At 39.8% G+C, this 18,320-nt stretch overlaps 2 protein-coding genes across 2 annotated transcripts; one reads left to right on the top strand and one right to left on the bottom strand.

Annotated features, from left to right (window-relative positions):
- Nucleotides 1-1,498: 1,498 nt before the first annotated feature.
- Nucleotides 1,499-8,056, bottom strand: LOC5578582 (glia maturation factor gamma). Its single transcript, XM_001663924.2, has 3 exons — nucleotides 7,759-8,056; nucleotides 7,524-7,617; nucleotides 1,499-2,545 (listed from the first exon to the last, which is right to left on the bottom strand). Exons 1-3 carry the CDS (start codon nucleotides 7,759-7,761, stop codon nucleotides 2,226-2,228), a joined length of 417 nt encoding a protein of 138 aa, XP_001663974.1. The 5' UTR covers nucleotides 7,762-8,056; the 3' UTR covers nucleotides 1,499-2,225.
- A 1,568-nt stretch (nucleotides 8,057-9,624) lies between these two features.
- Nucleotides 9,625-18,320, top strand: LOC5578583 (exocyst complex component 3). The gene is made up of 3 exons (XM_001663923.2): nucleotides 9,625-10,699; nucleotides 16,939-17,703; nucleotides 17,771-18,320. The coding sequence occupies exons 1-3, from the start codon at nucleotides 9,728-9,730 to the stop codon at nucleotides 18,245-18,247; spliced, it is 2,214 nt and encodes a 737-aa protein (XP_001663973.1). The 5' UTR covers nucleotides 9,625-9,727; the 3' UTR covers nucleotides 18,248-18,320.

Genomic DNA, 18,320 nt, shown 5'->3' with positions numbered 1-18,320 from the left:
ACTTTGCCGACGACGCAATCCTTCTAAATGGTCAGGATCCTGAAATCTCTACAAAACAAAAGTGAAATTTCCATGCCCACTAGTGCCACCTAGCCCTCAAATTCCGAATTAAATAAGGTACCGTAATTCGGGGTGTAGTTGATCAGTGGGGAGAAGTTGATCATTCCCATACCCACATGTATAGACTGTTAAAAGAGCTATGACCCGATTTCAATTATCACATTTTATAAGTTTTGGCATTATCTGATAGCTATCCTTGATCTTCCTGAATTCGGTTTGCCATTCAAAGTAATTATACTATGTAAAACAGATTTTTCTTTATTAAATGTTTGAAGAACGGTTGAAGGGTTTTCCTCCAAATAATCGACTAGTTTCACGGCTATATGAAGCCACCATTTAAATAAACTTGTTTTATACATTCCAGATATGTTTTGTATACTCAGTCTTTTTTTTTATTAACGACACTTTACACCTTTACCTTTATTCTAGTTATTGAGCAACTTCACCCCGGAATCAAAAACTCCACTTTTTGATTTTTAAAATATGTTCTTGATATTATGATAATATTTTATCAAATTTTCGTTTATATAATTCGATAGACATTCAACCAGTACAGGTTTTAAAAATATTGGATGATAATACATGCATCGTTCTAGGAATTATAGAACAGAAATGCTCAAAAGTGATCAACTTCACCCCAGTTTACGGCACCATCAGATAGCGCTTCACCTCCAGAACAACTTTACTAACGACTCCAAGTTTCTAAATTATCTGGATTTTGAGATATATCGATTTTAAACTGGACCTACCGTCGTCTGTCACCTGTAGTAAACGAGTTTCTGGGAAGTTATCAAGCCAACTTCGTTGACGGCCGATCGACAACGGACCAGATCTTCACTGTACGGCAAATCCTCCAATAGTGTCATAAATACCAGGTCCCAACGCATCACCTTTTCATCGATCTCAATGCGGCATACGATAGTATCGCTACGGAAAATTGTGGACGAGTACAGCTTTCCCGGGAAGCTCACAAGACTGATAGGAGCGACGATGCAAAATTGTGTGGATATTTCAGGCGAACACTCCAGTTCGTTTGGATCCCGCCGGGGACTACGACAAGGTGATGGATTTTCGTGCCTGTTGTTCAATATTGCGCTAGAAGGTGTTATGCGGAGAGCCGGGGTACGATTTTTACGAGATCCAGTCAATTTGTTGCATTGCGGATGATATGGACATTATCGACCGAATATTTGAAAAGGTGTCAGAAAAGTTTCAACTGCAAAGTTTGGTTCGCATGTGACTGAAAATTTTGAATCAATGAACCATTGAAAATCAAGCTGAATGTATTTCTCGCAGAGCATGGTGTGCAACTTAATAGCTAAACTCAAGTTCTTTACAGTAGGCATCTCGGTTTTGAACGCACTATAAGGTAAGTCCTTCGTATATTCCAGATCTTGGATCTTGTCGGATTGATGTTAAATAAATACCAGTTTCAAAATTCATTTTCGGCTTAGATGCGGCTTCTATTATTGCTATTCCAATATATACCTAATAGAAGTTATCGAATTTACCATGTTTTGTCAAGCATTACTCTACTATTGGTATACCAATATTATCTTGTACTCTCTTATTAAGCTTATACACATATTTCGGCCTGTGATTGTTTGTTGATTATGTTTTTGCATACTAGCTTATCGATATTCGGTAATACATAAAACTACAACTAGACAAACCTAATTACGATGGTTATCGTTAAAATCTCGGAGAGATCTTGTTCGTCGAAGTAGTAACGAAAAATTCTATTCATTTGGTATGATCGATCTGAATAGCATCCGTATTAAACCAATTGACATCATAAAATATGGTTGTTTAACGCAAATTCAAACAGGATATTCAAGCATTTTTCCTTAAAAGCTTAATTGAAAGTGTCTTTTGGCTCGCTTGTTTAACCTCTAACAGCTAGCATATAAACTTGTATTGCCGGGATTTATAAAACAGCCAATTGATATTAAATTTAAATGCGATAATCACAATTGATTAGTCATGCGATGTGTCTGATTAATGTTTGTAGTAAAATAAAACGCATTGCTCGTGTCTTCTTCGTCCTAAATGCAAAATGCAATGGGTGTTGTTTCCCAGCGAATTCAATCCAAAATCACTGATTTCACGATGTGAAAATGTTCGAAATTATCCTAACGTCTTTCGGCGAGACTGTTGTACCAAGCTTATTTCAGTTTTTCTTTGAGCCAATCTTCGGTCATGTCGTCCAGCTCGCGAATCTCGTAATACCGCGTCAGGTCGGCCTCCCGCTGCAGGGCCATGCGCGTTTTGGCGTACAGCATGCACAGCTCCATCTGGCTGTCTCGCGGGGTGTAGAAGATGAAGCACATCGGGTACGATATCCGCGAATCGTCGTGCACCATTTTGTAGCTGTAGATGATGTACCGGGGCTGGTGGCTGGGCAGCTGTTCCTGCAGGTCTTCGACCGAGACATCATCCAGCAGTTCGTCAACCGTGACCAGCTGCTTCTCGCGGTCGATTTTCACTGGAATACGAAAGATTTTATTTTTGAAATTGGTTTTTCATCAAGGTTATACTTGTTATGTTAAATGGCAAAATCCTTAACAACAAAATTATTCAAAATTCAATTGAAATTTGTCCATATCGAGATAAACAACCCAGAAACGCAACCGAGATTCGCTTGAAGATGAGGAAGACTTCATATGTTTTAAATATAATTTAGTGTGTTTTATACTCACCACTCACTACAGCTTCTGTCATTTAATAATAAAAGTATGAGATCATTCGATCTTGAACTGTCCTATAAGTCGAAGTCATACAATTCAAAGTTTTTTTTAAATAATTTTTTGACACTTCCTTTATAGTGAAGGTTAATAATTAAAAACTAAATTAAGTTATTACAGTAGGAAGAACTTCTATACGACGCAAAATGAGATCAAAGCTCTGAAAAGCCCGGCCGTTCAAGTGTATCAAAAGTACCAAGAATAGGCTAAGGCTCCATATCCCAACTAGATTTCTCAGGAATTTTAGTAATCTTGCTTCAGGATTCACTTCAAGCAGAAAAAAAGAAAAACAAACTATAACGTGATTTTAGACTTTAGATATTTGCTTGAAATCTCACGTAAAGCAGTGTTTAAACCTTTTTTTTTTTGAGTAATTTAAAAAAACTGATGCAAAACATCATGTTGGATATTGCGAGAATCCTTTCCGTAGCCTAATTAATTAATCATGCCCAACACACCTTTGAACTAGACTGCAAGGTTCTACAAGAGATATGCACAGGATTCCGCCAGAATCCTAATCCTAGTTTGAAATGTTTGCGACTGCTGAGATTGAAAAAATAATACCATAGGAAATGTGTATGAAATTCGGTCAGAATCCCACCTTAAAAAACATCGTTCGGAATTCAATGGAATTCCTGACAAGGATTCTGTAAATCATGCTGAAGACCAAGTGAAATTCCTGATTAAGTTATCCGTTTTCTAAGATGTCCAAGCTTTTGTGAGAAGTCGCCTAATATCTGTGAAAATACTGCACTGGAATTTATCTGAATCCAAGTCGATACGTTCAAAATTACTCGTCAATTGTCATTTTTTTGTGACTGGATTACTATGAAAGTCGAGAGGTAACTTGTGAGATATGTAACTTGTGACTTCTATGGCTTCTGAAATATCAATGCCTAGGTAAATACATGTACATTTTGCAAATCGTGTAGTGATATCTTTAGTATTAATTTCATCATATTAATATGTGGATTGACCAGAAGGGTTATAATATAAAAAAACTGTAATTAAAGCTTTTTATTATTAAGCTAAGTATGCTGTTTCGCTCAAGAAAAGTAAAGAAATTCCTTGACTGAATGAGTCAAGAATTTTCCTTTAGAGGGTTCCCTTTGAAATGACATTTCTTCTCAACTGCGTACTGCGATCAGAAAAATGTGATTTTCTGGACCATTTCTGGAAGAAATTTTCCACGCATCGAGATAGGCGATTCCTTTTCTTGTCAGTAGCAAACCAGCCTTTAGAAAGAAACCCTGAAAAAATCAAGGCTATGAACTTTTTTCGCTGATGTGGTTTTATCACAGGTTGTACCGTGTGGGACCGAAATCCGTACACCTAAGCACTAAGCCAAATAAAAGCCTATGATTAAAATGTGTGGGTTTGTATAAAGAATCGATCAGCCTTTTTTCTGTTACCCTAACATCTTTTTAGATGTAAATAATCACATCTAGATATAAAAGTTGAGTGGAAATCATTAAAAATTAGGAATAAAAATGAATCCGTACAGCTACTTAAAATTCAAAACCTGGATGCTAAAGATGGCATTTTTATCTTCTTCTCTCTATTACCGACATTACATACCATATTGAACAATGCCTCATTTTCAGCTTTGTGTTTTAAGAGCACTTTCATAGTTTGCAATTCTTCGCAAAATAACATATTTTGCATTAGCAAAATTGTAAGTGAAGAACAGCAGTGACGTACGAAATTACCTATACATTAATGTATAAATGAACAGACGTCAGAAAAATCGATAGATTTAACATACCAGCTTTTCACCCACCGGAAATCCTGCTGCGGCCGTTGCAAGGATCCAGTTTACAATTCTGGCTTTCTCATCGGTTGTGAAAACTGAGGGGGTTCCGCTATATTTGGGCTTCATTGTATCATGTGTTTTGGCTAGAACATGACGAAATATTGTAAACTTTTCCTGTGTACGGATTTAGATTCAAATTGGAAATATGCATCAAAATCCGTACAGTACAATAAACAAGGGGTGGATCACTTTTTCGGTGCACATCAAATGTACATCAATTTGCATCAGATGCATTTTTTGGACATCCATATCAACTTAGCCCTGACCTAAACCATCTATAGCAACGCTTTATTATTTGTTGTGGAAGTTTCAAAACTGTTTGCAGAAATAATTTTCATTTGATATTCTGCAAGTACCTAATCACAAAATTTATTTATTTCAGGTTATCAAGCTGTTATTAATTACTCGAAATATATTGCATTTGAATTAGAAACCTAACTGATGCCCACAATTTTAAGAGCATTTTTGATTTATTCATGGAAGGTCATATACGCAGTGGACATTACGGGAAGAGGAAATTTTCCAGAAAAAATCGTCCTACGTCCCCGTAGAAACAGTTTGATTTTGGATCAGGATTGACCAGAACCTTCTGCCCGAGAAACCCATGGTATATGCTCTACTGAAGAAGGATAAAAATCCGCATCGAAATTTCACATCCAAATGAAGGTGGAAATATTTGAACTTTAATTTCGGTTTAGAACAGAATCGATAAACATTTGAAGTATTTGTCCTGAGCTTTACACAACCTTTCTCTGAGAGAACGAAGCGCCGTATTTTTTCCACGCTCTATTCGATTCTTATGCGAGAAAAACATTACGGTATTTCCTCAAGTGCAACGCGTGGTTCCTTCAGAAGAAAAGCACACGCAAAAAAATTGTGCGGTAAAAACTACCATTCTAGGGGGTTATCTTAAGCGCTCGCACCGGCAATTTTCAGCAGACCAGAAATGCGCTTGATTTTACCATGTCTGTAGTTGAAATCAGATTGTTGTAAATTATTTCTGTCAAATGTACCAGTAATGCGGTGGGGTGTACCGTAAACATAGTATATTGGTCTGAATTTCCATGGTAGTTTTAAGAATGGGCGTAGTCAGCTAAAATAGTTATTTTAACCACAGAATTTTTTCCCGTGCACGTGACATTTTGGAAAGCCCCAACCAACTGTTCTACCTCTTTCAATGAATAGTGATGATCTCAAGTATGGTTTAATAAAGTTCATCAGTAGAGTCTTCTACAATATTGAGTATAATTTATTTTATGTCATTACCATCTACCTTTTATGAACCACAAATCTGTTAAACCCCGTAATTCAGTTTTCCTATCGAATCTACTCCTATCTTAACAGACACAGGAGCACCACTTAAATATGCTGCCTAGGGATTAGCAATTTTGACAAACAACAAAACTTTTAAATATTGTGGACAGATTTACTTCTTCGTTGAGCTGTGTGACTGTTTTCAAGCTCCTCCGTTCATGTCGTTAGTCTTACTGTCCACGAAGAGATGAATTTGGAGATTTTTGAAATAATGTCATTCCCTAATGCCGACATCCGAGACTTCGTACGTCCATGGTACCACACGTGCTGAAAGAAATGTTTTTAGTTCCTCTCAGAGCCATTTTTATGGGTAAGTGGAAAAAAGGCCGCTCTTCTTGAGTTTGTGGAATAACAAGTTTGACACTTCTAAAAGGACAACAATCGATCGTTGGAGCAAGCCATGGATTGAAAATTTTGCTGAGTATGCATTTAAATGCATTCGAATGCATAGAACTTCAACAGATGCATCAAGAGTGATCTACCCCTTGACAATAAACCTCAAATATAGTTATTGTACTGGTCAGAAACGGCATATATTGCATTGGAATAACAAATACTTACTGTTCAAACACATCATAATAAGCAGCGGGCTCAAAAAATTAGGAATTGCACTGGTAATCTGTTGAAAACTATATCCACTTTTGTTAGCAAATCGCTAAGAAGGCAAACAAACCACACAGCAATGATAATTAGGTCAAGTGTACGTATTTCGGTCCCTCACGGTAGTTGGTCCAAACAGTCAGTTTTGTTTTTCAAATGTTGAAAGAAGCAATGAGAGAAATTATCTTTGCAATCCTTGAGATTAAAGAAATAAAACAGTTGGTACCGTTGGTACGGTTGTCCCCGATTCTTCCATTTAAAAGTACAAAAATCTGCGTTTATCACATTATTCATACGTTGATAATTTGATAGACATATTGTATTTGAATTATATTCAAACCCAAGTCTGCACAGTGGGCCTGGCCATTTTAATATTTGTACCATATCACGTATTTTTTAATGTTTGTACCATAGTATTTTCTTGTCAGCATTAATATTTACAGCATATCGTAAATATTGACGACAAGAAAATACTGGGAGAAACTTCGGTACTTCCAAGATGCTTTTCAATATTGGCTGTACAAGTACTTAGGATAGATTAGAATAAATAAATTTCCAAAATTTTCAAATTAAAACTGATATTTTTATGTTTTAGAATTACATTTAGAATCTAAAAAGATGCCTTCTACCAGGACTGTACTAGAAAACAACTGATCGGAGTGTTCTTTAAACACTTAGCTAAGAAAATTTAACACCAATAAATATTTATCAAAAGTTTCTCATTTGGATAATGTTTTTAACTGATAGTAGTTATTCGAGATTATTCTATAAGCTGTGTATTTTATTCTATTATATCCTATCAATATTCAACACCAAGTAAAGAATTTGAATGGATAATGTTCGGTGATTCACCCAAATCATTCCATTCATTCGTATGATAGCTATGTATATGCTGAAACACAATACAATAGCTAATTGATTGCATGATTCAAACCGAACCATACACAATAATAGCAATAATATCCGACAAGTACAGTAGAGTAAATACTCACAAATCAGGGCGGTGTTGGTGGCATTCCGTCGGAATCGAAACTTGCTAATCTCCTCTTTGGCTTCGGGGCTGATGTCGCAGATCTGTGCTTCGCTCTATACCAGAGAAAGGAAAACCATTGGCATTATAGGCGGGTATCTATGCTATCCGTTCTATAACGCCAAGCAAGCTTGGCCGGATATGGCCGATTACGTGCCCCATCAGCAGGGCACTCTATACATTAGAAAGCAACTTACCATTTTCTTTTCCTGCGCTTCGATGGGGATATGCTCTCGATAATAATGGAAGACCGTGAAGAGTCGCTTCACAATCACAATCCAAACCGAAAGTGCTCGGCACTGATGTGAATCGCTGCTAATGGGTTGAGCCAACGAAACAAGACTGGATAACAACGATTTAGCAACACCTAAAAAACGATGCAAAACTGATAAGATATGTGGTGACTGACTTTAGCTTAGGACGACGACGACGAGACGATTGTGAATATTGTGATGCGATAGAACGAATAAAGGCGTTTGAGACGAGACCAGTGTGTGGGTGGGTGAGAATGCTTGCAATAACAAATTATGTTCGGATGTTTCTTTGTATGCGAGCGAGAAGGCGCGACTCGTGTTTTGGTTCGGGCGGCTTTGTTTAGCGGTTCGATAGACTGGTCCAATGAGAGATTCTACGAGGCGTATCAGAACCAGGGATGTGACATGAGCCAATAATTGGCTGTTTAGGGGTATCCAGTTTCTTACATATTTTGAAACTGCTTTAAAAACTGAACTAGAATCCAAAGGTTAACAATATATTATATTGTTCTTGAATTGTATATTCAATCAAGAATAATGTTGCTTCGACATTCAATTACAATACGCTGTATGGTATCCAATACGTTATATTGTACATTTATGGTTTATTCCATTCACTGAATGATACGTTTTTATCCGGGTATCCTTAAAAACTGAAAGATGCAAACAAACGAGGTGCCAGTTTTCTAGACAAGTCTAATCTCCAGTCAATCATAGGCCAGGAGAAGTGGATGAACTTGTCATTCATTTTTCTGTCAAATCTCATACAAAATCTACTTTTTCTTTGACAGAAATTCACTCTAGGTGAACCACTTCCCCTGGCCTATGGACCGATGCACGAGTTCACTATTTGACGTTTGAGCGGTGCCGTGTTTTTTACGTGACCATAGCAACGAGTGAATTCGGCACCGCTCAAACGTCAAATCAGTGAACTCGTGCATCGGTCCATTGACTGTGCAGTTGTGTGAGTACGTGTTGGATTATCATGCTGTGAACGTGGTTTTAGTAATAAATTCATGTTGCATTACTGTTGAGAGACCCCTTTCCATTCTAGCTTAAGTCGCAAGAACGTGATCCAAATTGTTTACGTCATCGTCATTGATACCGTTTGCGCGAATAGAAAAATGACACTTCGAGTACCGTAAAACGGGGTAACTTTGATAGTTTTTTCGAAGAAAACTTCAATATTTATGCATGCTGTTTCAAAGATTTATAATTTATATTTTTAAAACAAGTACTGGTATCCTAGCTATCGATTATAGTCGATAGATTGGCAAAAGATTTATTATGAATGGATATATATTTTTTCATATAATCGAAAGATCGTTTTCTGTTTTGGGGTAACTTTGATAATGGAGTATGATTCGAACAAAATTGAATGAATAACGAACATTTGTAGGGCATTGCATACCTCTAGGCGTTTAACGTTACATGGAAATTTCTGACTTAGTTTACAAAAATGGTCCCAGTTTGTGAAAATGCTTTTCGCTAAGAGGTTTGAGACCGATTTCAAGTTTTATGATAACTAGGCTGTCAAAGAAAAGTGACCAACTATTCAAAACTACATCAAATAGTGATCGTAGAACAGATTGTTTGTAAGCGTTTAGAAAATGCTAAAATTGTGTAATTTTTTAAAATTCATATAGAAAGCCTAGAATGTTGTTGATTCAAATAAAAACCGCTCTTACATGAAGTGTCATACAAATGTTCCTTAGTTTTGCATTCGTTTTGCTTAACTGATTAACAGAAATTATGATATTTCGTTTAGTATGTGGTTGGTTACGCACTATCAAAGTTACCCGCATTATCAAAGTTACCCCGTTTTACGGTATTAAAAATACGCCCCAGTCGAAAGTGGTGAAATTAGTGGAAATTTTCGTGAAAATCAAGTGGAAAACGATCAGATAAAGTCATGGATCTAAAGCAAATCGACGAGGAAGCACGCCAGGCGGCGATCAAAGAAATCAAGAATATGTTCCAGCGGCCGGGGCAGCTGGAAAAGGTTGACCAATATCGGCACCGAGTCTACCGGAAGAAGGTATCGATCGAGGCGATGCTCAAAACCTGCATGCAAAATCAGACGGACGACGTAAAGGTCGGCGTCAAGAAGCTTCTTTCCGCTCTGGAGGACATCGGAGAGATAGATGAGCAGATGAAGGGTGCCATCTCGCAGCTGACGGACGTTCCGTCCATTTACGACGCTTTGGAAGCCGTCCGGGACGAAAATGCCAAACACTCGCAGTATATGACCGCAATGGAGAACCTGAAGCATATCTTCACCGTCCAGTCGAGCGTAGCCAAAACAATGCAATGGATCGAGGAAGATAAACTCCTGCACGCCCATCAGTGTTTGTCTGATTTGGAGAACTCCCGGGACGATTTGCTATTCGAGTTGCACAAGCTTCCAAAGCAAAACGCCCACGATAAGATCACCCTCAAGCGGTACTTTGAAAAAGTCGAAACCGTATCGGCGACTTTGGAGAAAAAGATACGGCTGATTCTGCAGCGGACGTTGAATACGGTCCGCAAGGAACCCACGGTAATCGTGACCGCACTTCGGATAATCGAACGAGAAGAGAAAGCGGACGCCTTTGCTCTCCAGCAGCAGAAACAGACGGGATTCATTCCACCGGGACGGCCAAAGGAGTGGCGCAAAAAAGCCCTGCAGGTCCTGAACGAAGCGGTAGTCCAGCGGATCGAGGGCTCCAAGCTGGAGGAACGATCGGACAATAAGTTGTGGTTGGTGCGGGATTTGGAGCTGACTCGACAGTTTTTGCTGGAGGATTTGCGCGTGGTAAAGTCGCTTTGCGTTCCGTGCTTTCCGCCGCATTACAACATTCTGAAGGAGTACGTGAGCATGTACCACAACGCGTTGTCGAAATATGTAAGTATGTTGGTTGGTAAAGGTCTCTAAATTATCTTTCTTAATCAAAAGGGTCTTTATAGTCACTATAATTCTACTTCTTGGAGTGAATTCTATGCGGAATGCCTAACCAGCAATTTTCCAAGGATTTTGGTCACAGATTCTCTACCAATACTATTTTTCCTCCGATTTTTACTTCAGTAGGTTTTCCACAAATTACTACAGGAGTTCTTCCAAGAAAATCACAAATCTAGATTCGTTGAAGAAATTTATTATAGGTTTCACCACGAATTCCTATAGGAGTTTCTTCGTCGAGCTTTGCAGTTATTTCTCCAGGCAGTTTCGTATGTATTTCATCAAAACTTCATATACGATTTATCTCAGGAATTGCTCTACTCTATTCTATCAGTGATGATTGCTGGAAATCTAAGAAATCTTTTACGAATTCCCCAACAAACTTGACCAGTGATTCATTAACACATTTATCTAGGAGTTGCGGTCTAGCACTATAGATAGATAGATAGATATAGATTATTCAATGTTCTACATTATGGAAGTTTGTTCTCTGTTGTTTGCAAGGTGTTCATCCATCCTGACCGGGAAAATACGGGGAATACCCGGGAAATAGCTCACACCGGGAAAAATATGTAGGTATTCCAAATAAAAGAGTACCAATTTGTCTCAATTTTATGTACATATGTATGGGAAGTGGTGGCAAAATGAACAGGGTTGGTAAAATGAACACCGTGCCTTTTACCGAGGAAAAACTAATTTGAATGATTTTTTTTTCACGCACGGACGATTTAGAGCATAAATCGGAGTGTTCGGGTTGATACGGAGGTCAATTGAATGGAAAATATCTGGCGAAACTAAGAATTTACAAAATCATGTTTGAAAATTAGAACTGACGTAACTTTTAGCTCGGAGGTTATATTCTAAATCTAACTTATGATGTACATACAATTTGGTATTTGCCTCACGCTAATCACAAAACGACTTCCTACCAACAGTGATATTCTTTACTATTGCTCTTTTGTATCGTCAGCCCGTGTTGCCGGTTTCACAGCACATTTCATCCACAACAATCCCTATTTTTGATGTTATGCGATAGAACCATACAAATTCTTCGTTTTTCTATCAAAAACAAGATGATATCCTTAAGGTGTTCATTTTGCCACCCCTTCCCCTACTGTAGACGAATATGAAATATTATGCCATAAGTTAAGCGACTATCTGACAGCTCAAACTTGGCATTGTATACAAAAGTTAACATGCTGCTTAAGCTGCAATTTATGCAAATAAACGGTGTACAGTGGGGATTCGCTCGTTGGGAGTCCGCTACATAGAATGACTCGATGGTTGGAAAAAAAATCTAACTAAAAAGCACTCGAATGTCAGGAGAAAATGTCAAACTAACTTTGACGTCTGACAACCGTCGCATTGAAATCTCCATATATAGAACAAATGTGTATGTATATGTGCGTTTCGTGACGATTTGCGCTCCAGATGCGCAAAAAATGAACCAAATATCGAAAATGAAAAAGCACTTTTTGCCCTTGAAATCAACCAATCGGAAAAAATAAAAACATACAGCCTTTCTATTTTGGAAATAAAACAGCTGTGTGTTTTTATTTTTTTCAATTTCACGATTTGAACGGTGAAAACTGCTTTTTCACTTTTGACAGTTGTTCCATTTTTACTTGGGCCTTCTGGAGCATTTTCACAAGCTGTCAGCCGTTCCAACTAACGGGTCGGGGATTCGTTAGATGGAAGGCAGTCGTGTTCCAACCAGCGAATCCCCACTGTATATAAAACTAGCATTACTGTATATGTACAAATAAAATTTTCGATTTCTTCACCTTGGCTTAATTAAATTACTAGGGTTTTTACCGACCCTACTGGGTTCTTGAACTACCGAAAAAGTCAGTAAATTGTAAATTCTCGTCATGCATGATTGAATGGCAAATATTGCCAGGTTTTATTTTTCAGAAGTCCATCACCTTGTCGTAGTCCCCGGCAGATCCAAACGAACTGGAGTGTTCGCCTGAATCCAATTTTGCACAATTTCCATCGTCGCTCTTATCAATCTCGTTAGCTTCCCGGGAAAGCTGTTCTCGTCCATTGGTACCTGGTATTCACGACATTTTTGGAGGATTTGCCGTACAGTAAAGCTCTAGTCCATTGTCGATCGGCCGTCAACGAAGCCGACTTGATAACTCCCCACGAACTCGTTTACTGCAGGTGACAGACGACGAAAGATGATCTGGGATAATCCTTTGCAGGTCGCGTTAAGAATGATGATCTCTCGAAAGTTCTCACAATCTAACTTGTCGTCTTTCTTGTATATGGGGCATATTACCCCTTCCTTCCACTCCTCCGGTAGCTGTTCTGTTGTCTAGATTGTGCTTATCAGCCGGTGCAAATAAATGGCCAGCCTCTCCGGGCCCATCTTTATGAGCCCATATTTCCTTACCAGCAGACTTATTGTTCTTGAGCTGGTGAATGGCATCCTTAATCTCCCTCAAAGCGTAGGCAGGTTGCTTTCCATCGCTCGCAGTACTGACGACAGCATTTCCTCCTTTGTCCCGTCCTTCATTGCCTGTGCTCTCAGCGCCATTCAGGTGTTCGTCGAAGTGCTGCTTCCACTCTTCGATCAGCTCACGCTCGTCCGTCAAAATGCTCCCATACTTATCCCTGCACATCTTGGCTCGCGGCATGAAGCCGTTGCGGGATGCGTTGAGTTTCTGATAGAACTAACGTGTTTCTTGAGACCGGCACAGCTGGTTCATCTCCTCGCACTCCGTCTCCTCCAGGCGGCGGTTTTTCTCCCGAAAGAGGCGGGTCTGCTGTTGCCGCTTCCGTCTACAACGTTCCACGTTCTGTCTGATCCCTTGCTGCAGCATGACCGCCCGCGCTGCATTCTTCCTCCACGTACTCGACGTTGCTCTCAGCAGCATTGTTGATGGCTGCTTTCACTGTTCTTCAGCAGTCCTCAAGAGGGGCTTCATCCAGCTCACTCTCTTATAGTAAAGCAGCTTCGAGGTGCTGCGCATACACAGCTGCGACATTTGGTTGCATAAGCCGCTTTAGGTCATACCGTAGTGGCCGTCGGTGCCGTACGTTGTTAAAGACGGAGAGTTTTGGGCGCAATTTAATCATCACCAGATAGTGGTCAGAGTCGATGTTAGTGCCACGATAGTGGTCGATTTGTGATTCTGTCTGCTGGGGGGATCTCCAGGTGTATCGGTATGGAAGGCTATGCTGTAAGTAGTTGCTACAAATTCTTGAAGGCGGCGAAATCGGTTAGTCGTAAGCCGTTTTCATTCGTCAGCCGGTGGGCGCTGAACTTTCCAATAGTCGGTCTGAATTTCTCCTCCTGGCCAACCTGAGCGTTTAGATTTCCTATGACGATTTTGACGTCGTGGCATGGACAGCTGTCGTACTCGCGTTTGCGCTGCGCGTAAAAAGTGCTTTTGGAATGAGGGCTGTGCATGTTTATTATGCTGAAGTTGAAGAACCGGCCTTTGAGCCTCAACTTGTACATTCTCTCATTGATCGGCCACCACCCGATCACGCGCCTTTGCATATCACCCATCACTATAAAAGCTGTTCCCAGCTCATGTGTGTTGCCGCAGCTCTGGTAGATGGTATGGTTACCTCTAAACGTTCGCACCATTGATCCCTTCCAACACACTTCCTGCAGCGCTAAGATGCCGAATCCACGGTCCTTCAGCACGTCGGCGAGTATGCGTATGCTCCCGATGAAGTTGAGAGATTTACAGTTCCGCGTAACGAGCTTCTAATTGCTAGTCCCTTTACGTCGCTGTGGTCTTCGCCGATTGTCCCGGTTAGTATTCTCTCGTTGATTATTCGTTGCTTGTTTTTTTTTACGGCTGGCTTGCAGGGCCTGACATCAACCCTCTAGATTTCCGGAGGACCATTCCCCCTAAACGTTCGGAGGACCATAGTGCCCAGTTTAGCTTAGAGTCCTTCTTTGGCACTCGGACGATGATCTACCGCCCCTGACATGCGGAACAGACGCTGTTGTGAGCCGCTCCTAACATGGAGTACAGACGTTCCAGGTTTGCTGAAGCAAAAGTAAAAGCAAACCCCCCTTCCCTGTCAGCATACGACCAAAGTTCTCACCAGGGTTGGTTACCCGATCTTCCCTAAGGTTACTCCTACCCCGACCAGTACCACGAGGAGGTAGGGATAGGAGTTGCTGGGCAAGAGGCTAGCCAGGTACCGTGGACGTACCATATTTGATGCTGTTAAGAAAATTCTAAATTCAAACATTTGTCAAATCATCAAAATCTGTCCGATTTTGTTGAAATTTAAAGCTATGCTAGCTGAACTATTATAGAATTAGGTAAAAATCTGTAAAATATATTAATCGTTTTTTCTTCATGTTTTAATGACTTTTTGTGGAACAAATTAGGTTCGTTAATTGACGCATCAATTCTTCAATGGGCTTAATTTGACGCCAGTGTTGATCAGACTCATTTCCCCGAAATTCGAATTGTGAAGCCATGAACTGTTATAACTGTGCGTTGTATTCCTGAGATGGAGGGGGAGGTGGTTGGGCTTGAGTGTTGCACATGGGATCCGACAGTTTCGATCTCGGTGGGCCGCAATTCAAGTTTCGGTGAAATGATTCGCACTCACTCACTCACTCATTTCATTTCACCGAAACTTGAATTGTGGCTCTCTGGGATCACGAACTGGCTATTGAAGCTTCCTTGAAACATTGACGTCCCCATGAACCGCGCTAAATTGTACCAACTTTTCAACCCCAGTGCACCTTGGCCACATTTATTGTGTGAAAAATGCGAATATTTTGTATGAATCGTTGCGTTTCGATGAATCCGCTCCTCTCTCTCTGAAAACGTGACGTAATCTATGGATGATCCTTTAAATGTGATTACATAAAGCAATGGGTTGTTCTACGGACGATTTTTTTTTGAATGCAAGCATCATAAACATTTCTTTTCCCATGCTGAACAAAATAGCAAATAATAAGGAACATTGTGTGCCTAACTTGACGTACAAGATTTTCATACAAAAATATGTCTTAAACCTTAAAAATAGAAAAATTTCGTCAATTAATGAATAAAAGAATATTACTGACTGTTGATGATGATACTGCTGTAAAACAGCACAATATTTTCACGAAAATTGATTAACAATAATTAGCACATCACTAAGGAATGAAAAAAATTGGGCTACCCCGTTTGGCATAAAGTCATTTGGCATAAAGTCGTTTGGCATAATGGCCATTTCGCATAATGGTCATTTGGCATAATGGACGTTTGGCATAAAAGAAAAGAAATTAGAAATTTAAATAGTGCTACTTAAAAGAAGATATGGTGATCAAAAGAAGGGAAAACCGTCGATGAAAATGTTAGTAGTCATAATAACAACGTAGGAAAGGAGGCAAAATTGTCAATGAAAATGTTAGTAGCTACAATGCAAACCACTAGTTTAACAACGTAATGAGAAAGAACAGCCTATGACCAAAAGAAGGGAAAATCACATATGAGAATGTTAGCAATAGTAACGCCAAAAACATAGCAACTCAGTTTTCAATGATTATGCCAAACGACCGTTATGCCAAATTATTTTATGCCAAACGGCTTTATGCCGAATGGCGTCCCCCCGAGAAAAATACGCCTTTGACGGATGCATTTTCAAATAAATTTTATTTTTTGCCTATTAATAATCAAAAATAAACATTTTTCAATTGGAATCCTTCAATAGCATGTAAATGAAGATTAAACAATGAATTTTCTTATGCTAGTCTGAACTAGAATTACTCTATCATAAAATTAATTAGAAAATGCGTCAAGTTTGGACCCGCGTCAAATGTGGTACGTTTACGGTAATTAGACGGTACATTAGAAACTGAACAACAGTTCATTCAGCTGAAAAAGGCTGTATAAACAGTATAAACACCATTTTAGCTGAACAAGTTGTTGTTCAGCTGCCAATGTTACTTGGGTAAGGACCACACAAAGGGGTGTATTTTATTCCTGCAGGTACGTGAGGTACCAATGGAACACCATGCCCAGCCATTTACCGTGCCCATTACAGTCATTTGCCTCGAACTAAAAAAATGATTAGAACTTTCTTTTCTCAAATAAACAATGTTCACGTGGACTTTTTCATACCCCCTATCCTCTTTAAGTTCTCCATGTGGTATATGGACGGCCCCAAGTTTAAAGTGAATATAGTAAACTAAATAGCATTCCCTATATTTATAGCTTGAAGAACTGATCCAGATGGGCCTGGAAGGAAACGAGTTCGTTACAATTTTGTCGTGGATCATGAACACCTATCCCGGTAGGGAGCTGATGCAACATCCAGATTTGATGATTGATTTGTCGGACGTGGGTCCCCTGGTTGGCAATGAGGTTCTCAAGGAAATGGAAACAGCCTATCTCCAAACGATGGAACGAAACTATCAGGAGTGGATGACCAAAACTCTGGAAACTGAGAAAGCTGATTGGATCAATGGAGTTCCAGCGGATTCGGCCGATCAGTACTACCACACTTCGGCCCCGGTAATTATCTTCCAGATGATCGATCAGAATCTTCAAGTCACCAACACAATACATTCCGATTTGACATTCAACGCATTGATTCTGAGTATCCAGCAAGTGATCAAATACGGTCACAACTATCGCGGTGCAATAATCGAATATAAGGAACGCCACTTCCGGGATCGCAGCCAGGCACCGTTCTTCACTCAACATATAATCACGATCGTGAACAACTGCGCTCAGATGAAGGAACTGGCTCAGCAAATGAAGCAACTGTATTGGCCCAAATCGAAAACCATGCACTACGAAGAGTTTGAGCGTTTGCTGAACACCTACCAGCTTCTACGGGACGAGGCAGGACTGTTCTTGCTCGAGGAAGCATTTTTGGATTTGGAAATACATTTCAACGAACTCTTCACTCTGAAGTGGGTCGGAACTACGGTATCTGTCGACACAATCTGTGTTACATTGGAGGATTACTTCCAGGTAAGTTTGTAGGGAACTTCGTCATGATTTGTAACATTATTTTATACATGGTTTTGCTTTCTCGCAGGATTACAATCACCTTCGGTCGGTCAACTTCGAGTACGTCATAAACGAAGCCCAGCGACTGGTGGCCAAACGATACATCAAGGCCATGCTCTCGAAACGCCTTAGCAAACCTCGTCAAGAGTGCGAGCTCATGGCCAAGAAGGTCATCAAAGAAACGAAACAGATCAAGATGTTCTTCGAGAAGGTGGCCCCGAATGTGGCCAAGAACGATTCGCCCATCGATGTGATCTCCAATTTAGCGAACCTGCTGACGTGCGATGCCGAAATGCTGATTCTGGATTTGCACACGCTGCTGTCCAGCTATCCTTCGTTGACGGAGGATCACGTGGTGCGGTTGTTCTACATGCGTAACGATTTTAAGGCCAGCGAGGTGAAGGAGAAGGTTCACGATGCGATCGTGTCCAAGAAGGTAACCGTCAGCCATGACAAGCAGGACAGTATATTCAAGGAGATTGTGTTTTCCGATAAGTTGTGGTAAGCGCAATATGTTGTATTTGTATTTTATTTATTCCATTCGATATAGATTACATTATATTATATTTACGCATTAA

This window comes from Aedes aegypti, chromosome 2 (genome assembly GCF_002204515.2).
Source record: "Aedes aegypti strain LVP_AGWG chromosome 2, AaegL5.0 Primary Assembly, whole genome shotgun sequence".
Classification (NCBI taxonomy): Eukaryota; Metazoa; Arthropoda; class Insecta; order Diptera; family Culicidae; genus Aedes; species Aedes aegypti.
This window is presented reverse-complemented; position numbering and strand designations above follow the sequence as displayed.

Excerpts from the sequence above, each read along its gene's own strand:
- LOC5578582 (XM_001663924.2), bottom strand. Across the intron at positions 2,546-7,523 it reads CACCAACACCGCCCTGATTT|TGAAAATCGACCGCGAGAAG; the intron begins GTGAGTATTTAC and ends TTCGTATTCCAG.
- LOC5578583 (XM_001663923.2), top strand. The coding sequence starts at position 9,728 with ATGGATCTAAAGCAAATCGACGAGGAAGCACGCCAGGCGGCGATCAAA. Across the intron at positions 10,700-16,938 it reads ACAACGCGTTGTCGAAATAT|CTTGAAGAACTGATCCAGAT; the intron begins GTAAGTATGTTG and ends CTATATTTATAG. Across the intron at positions 17,704-17,770 it reads CATTGGAGGATTACTTCCAG|GATTACAATCACCTTCGGTC; the intron begins GTAAGTTTGTAG and ends GCTTTCTCGCAG.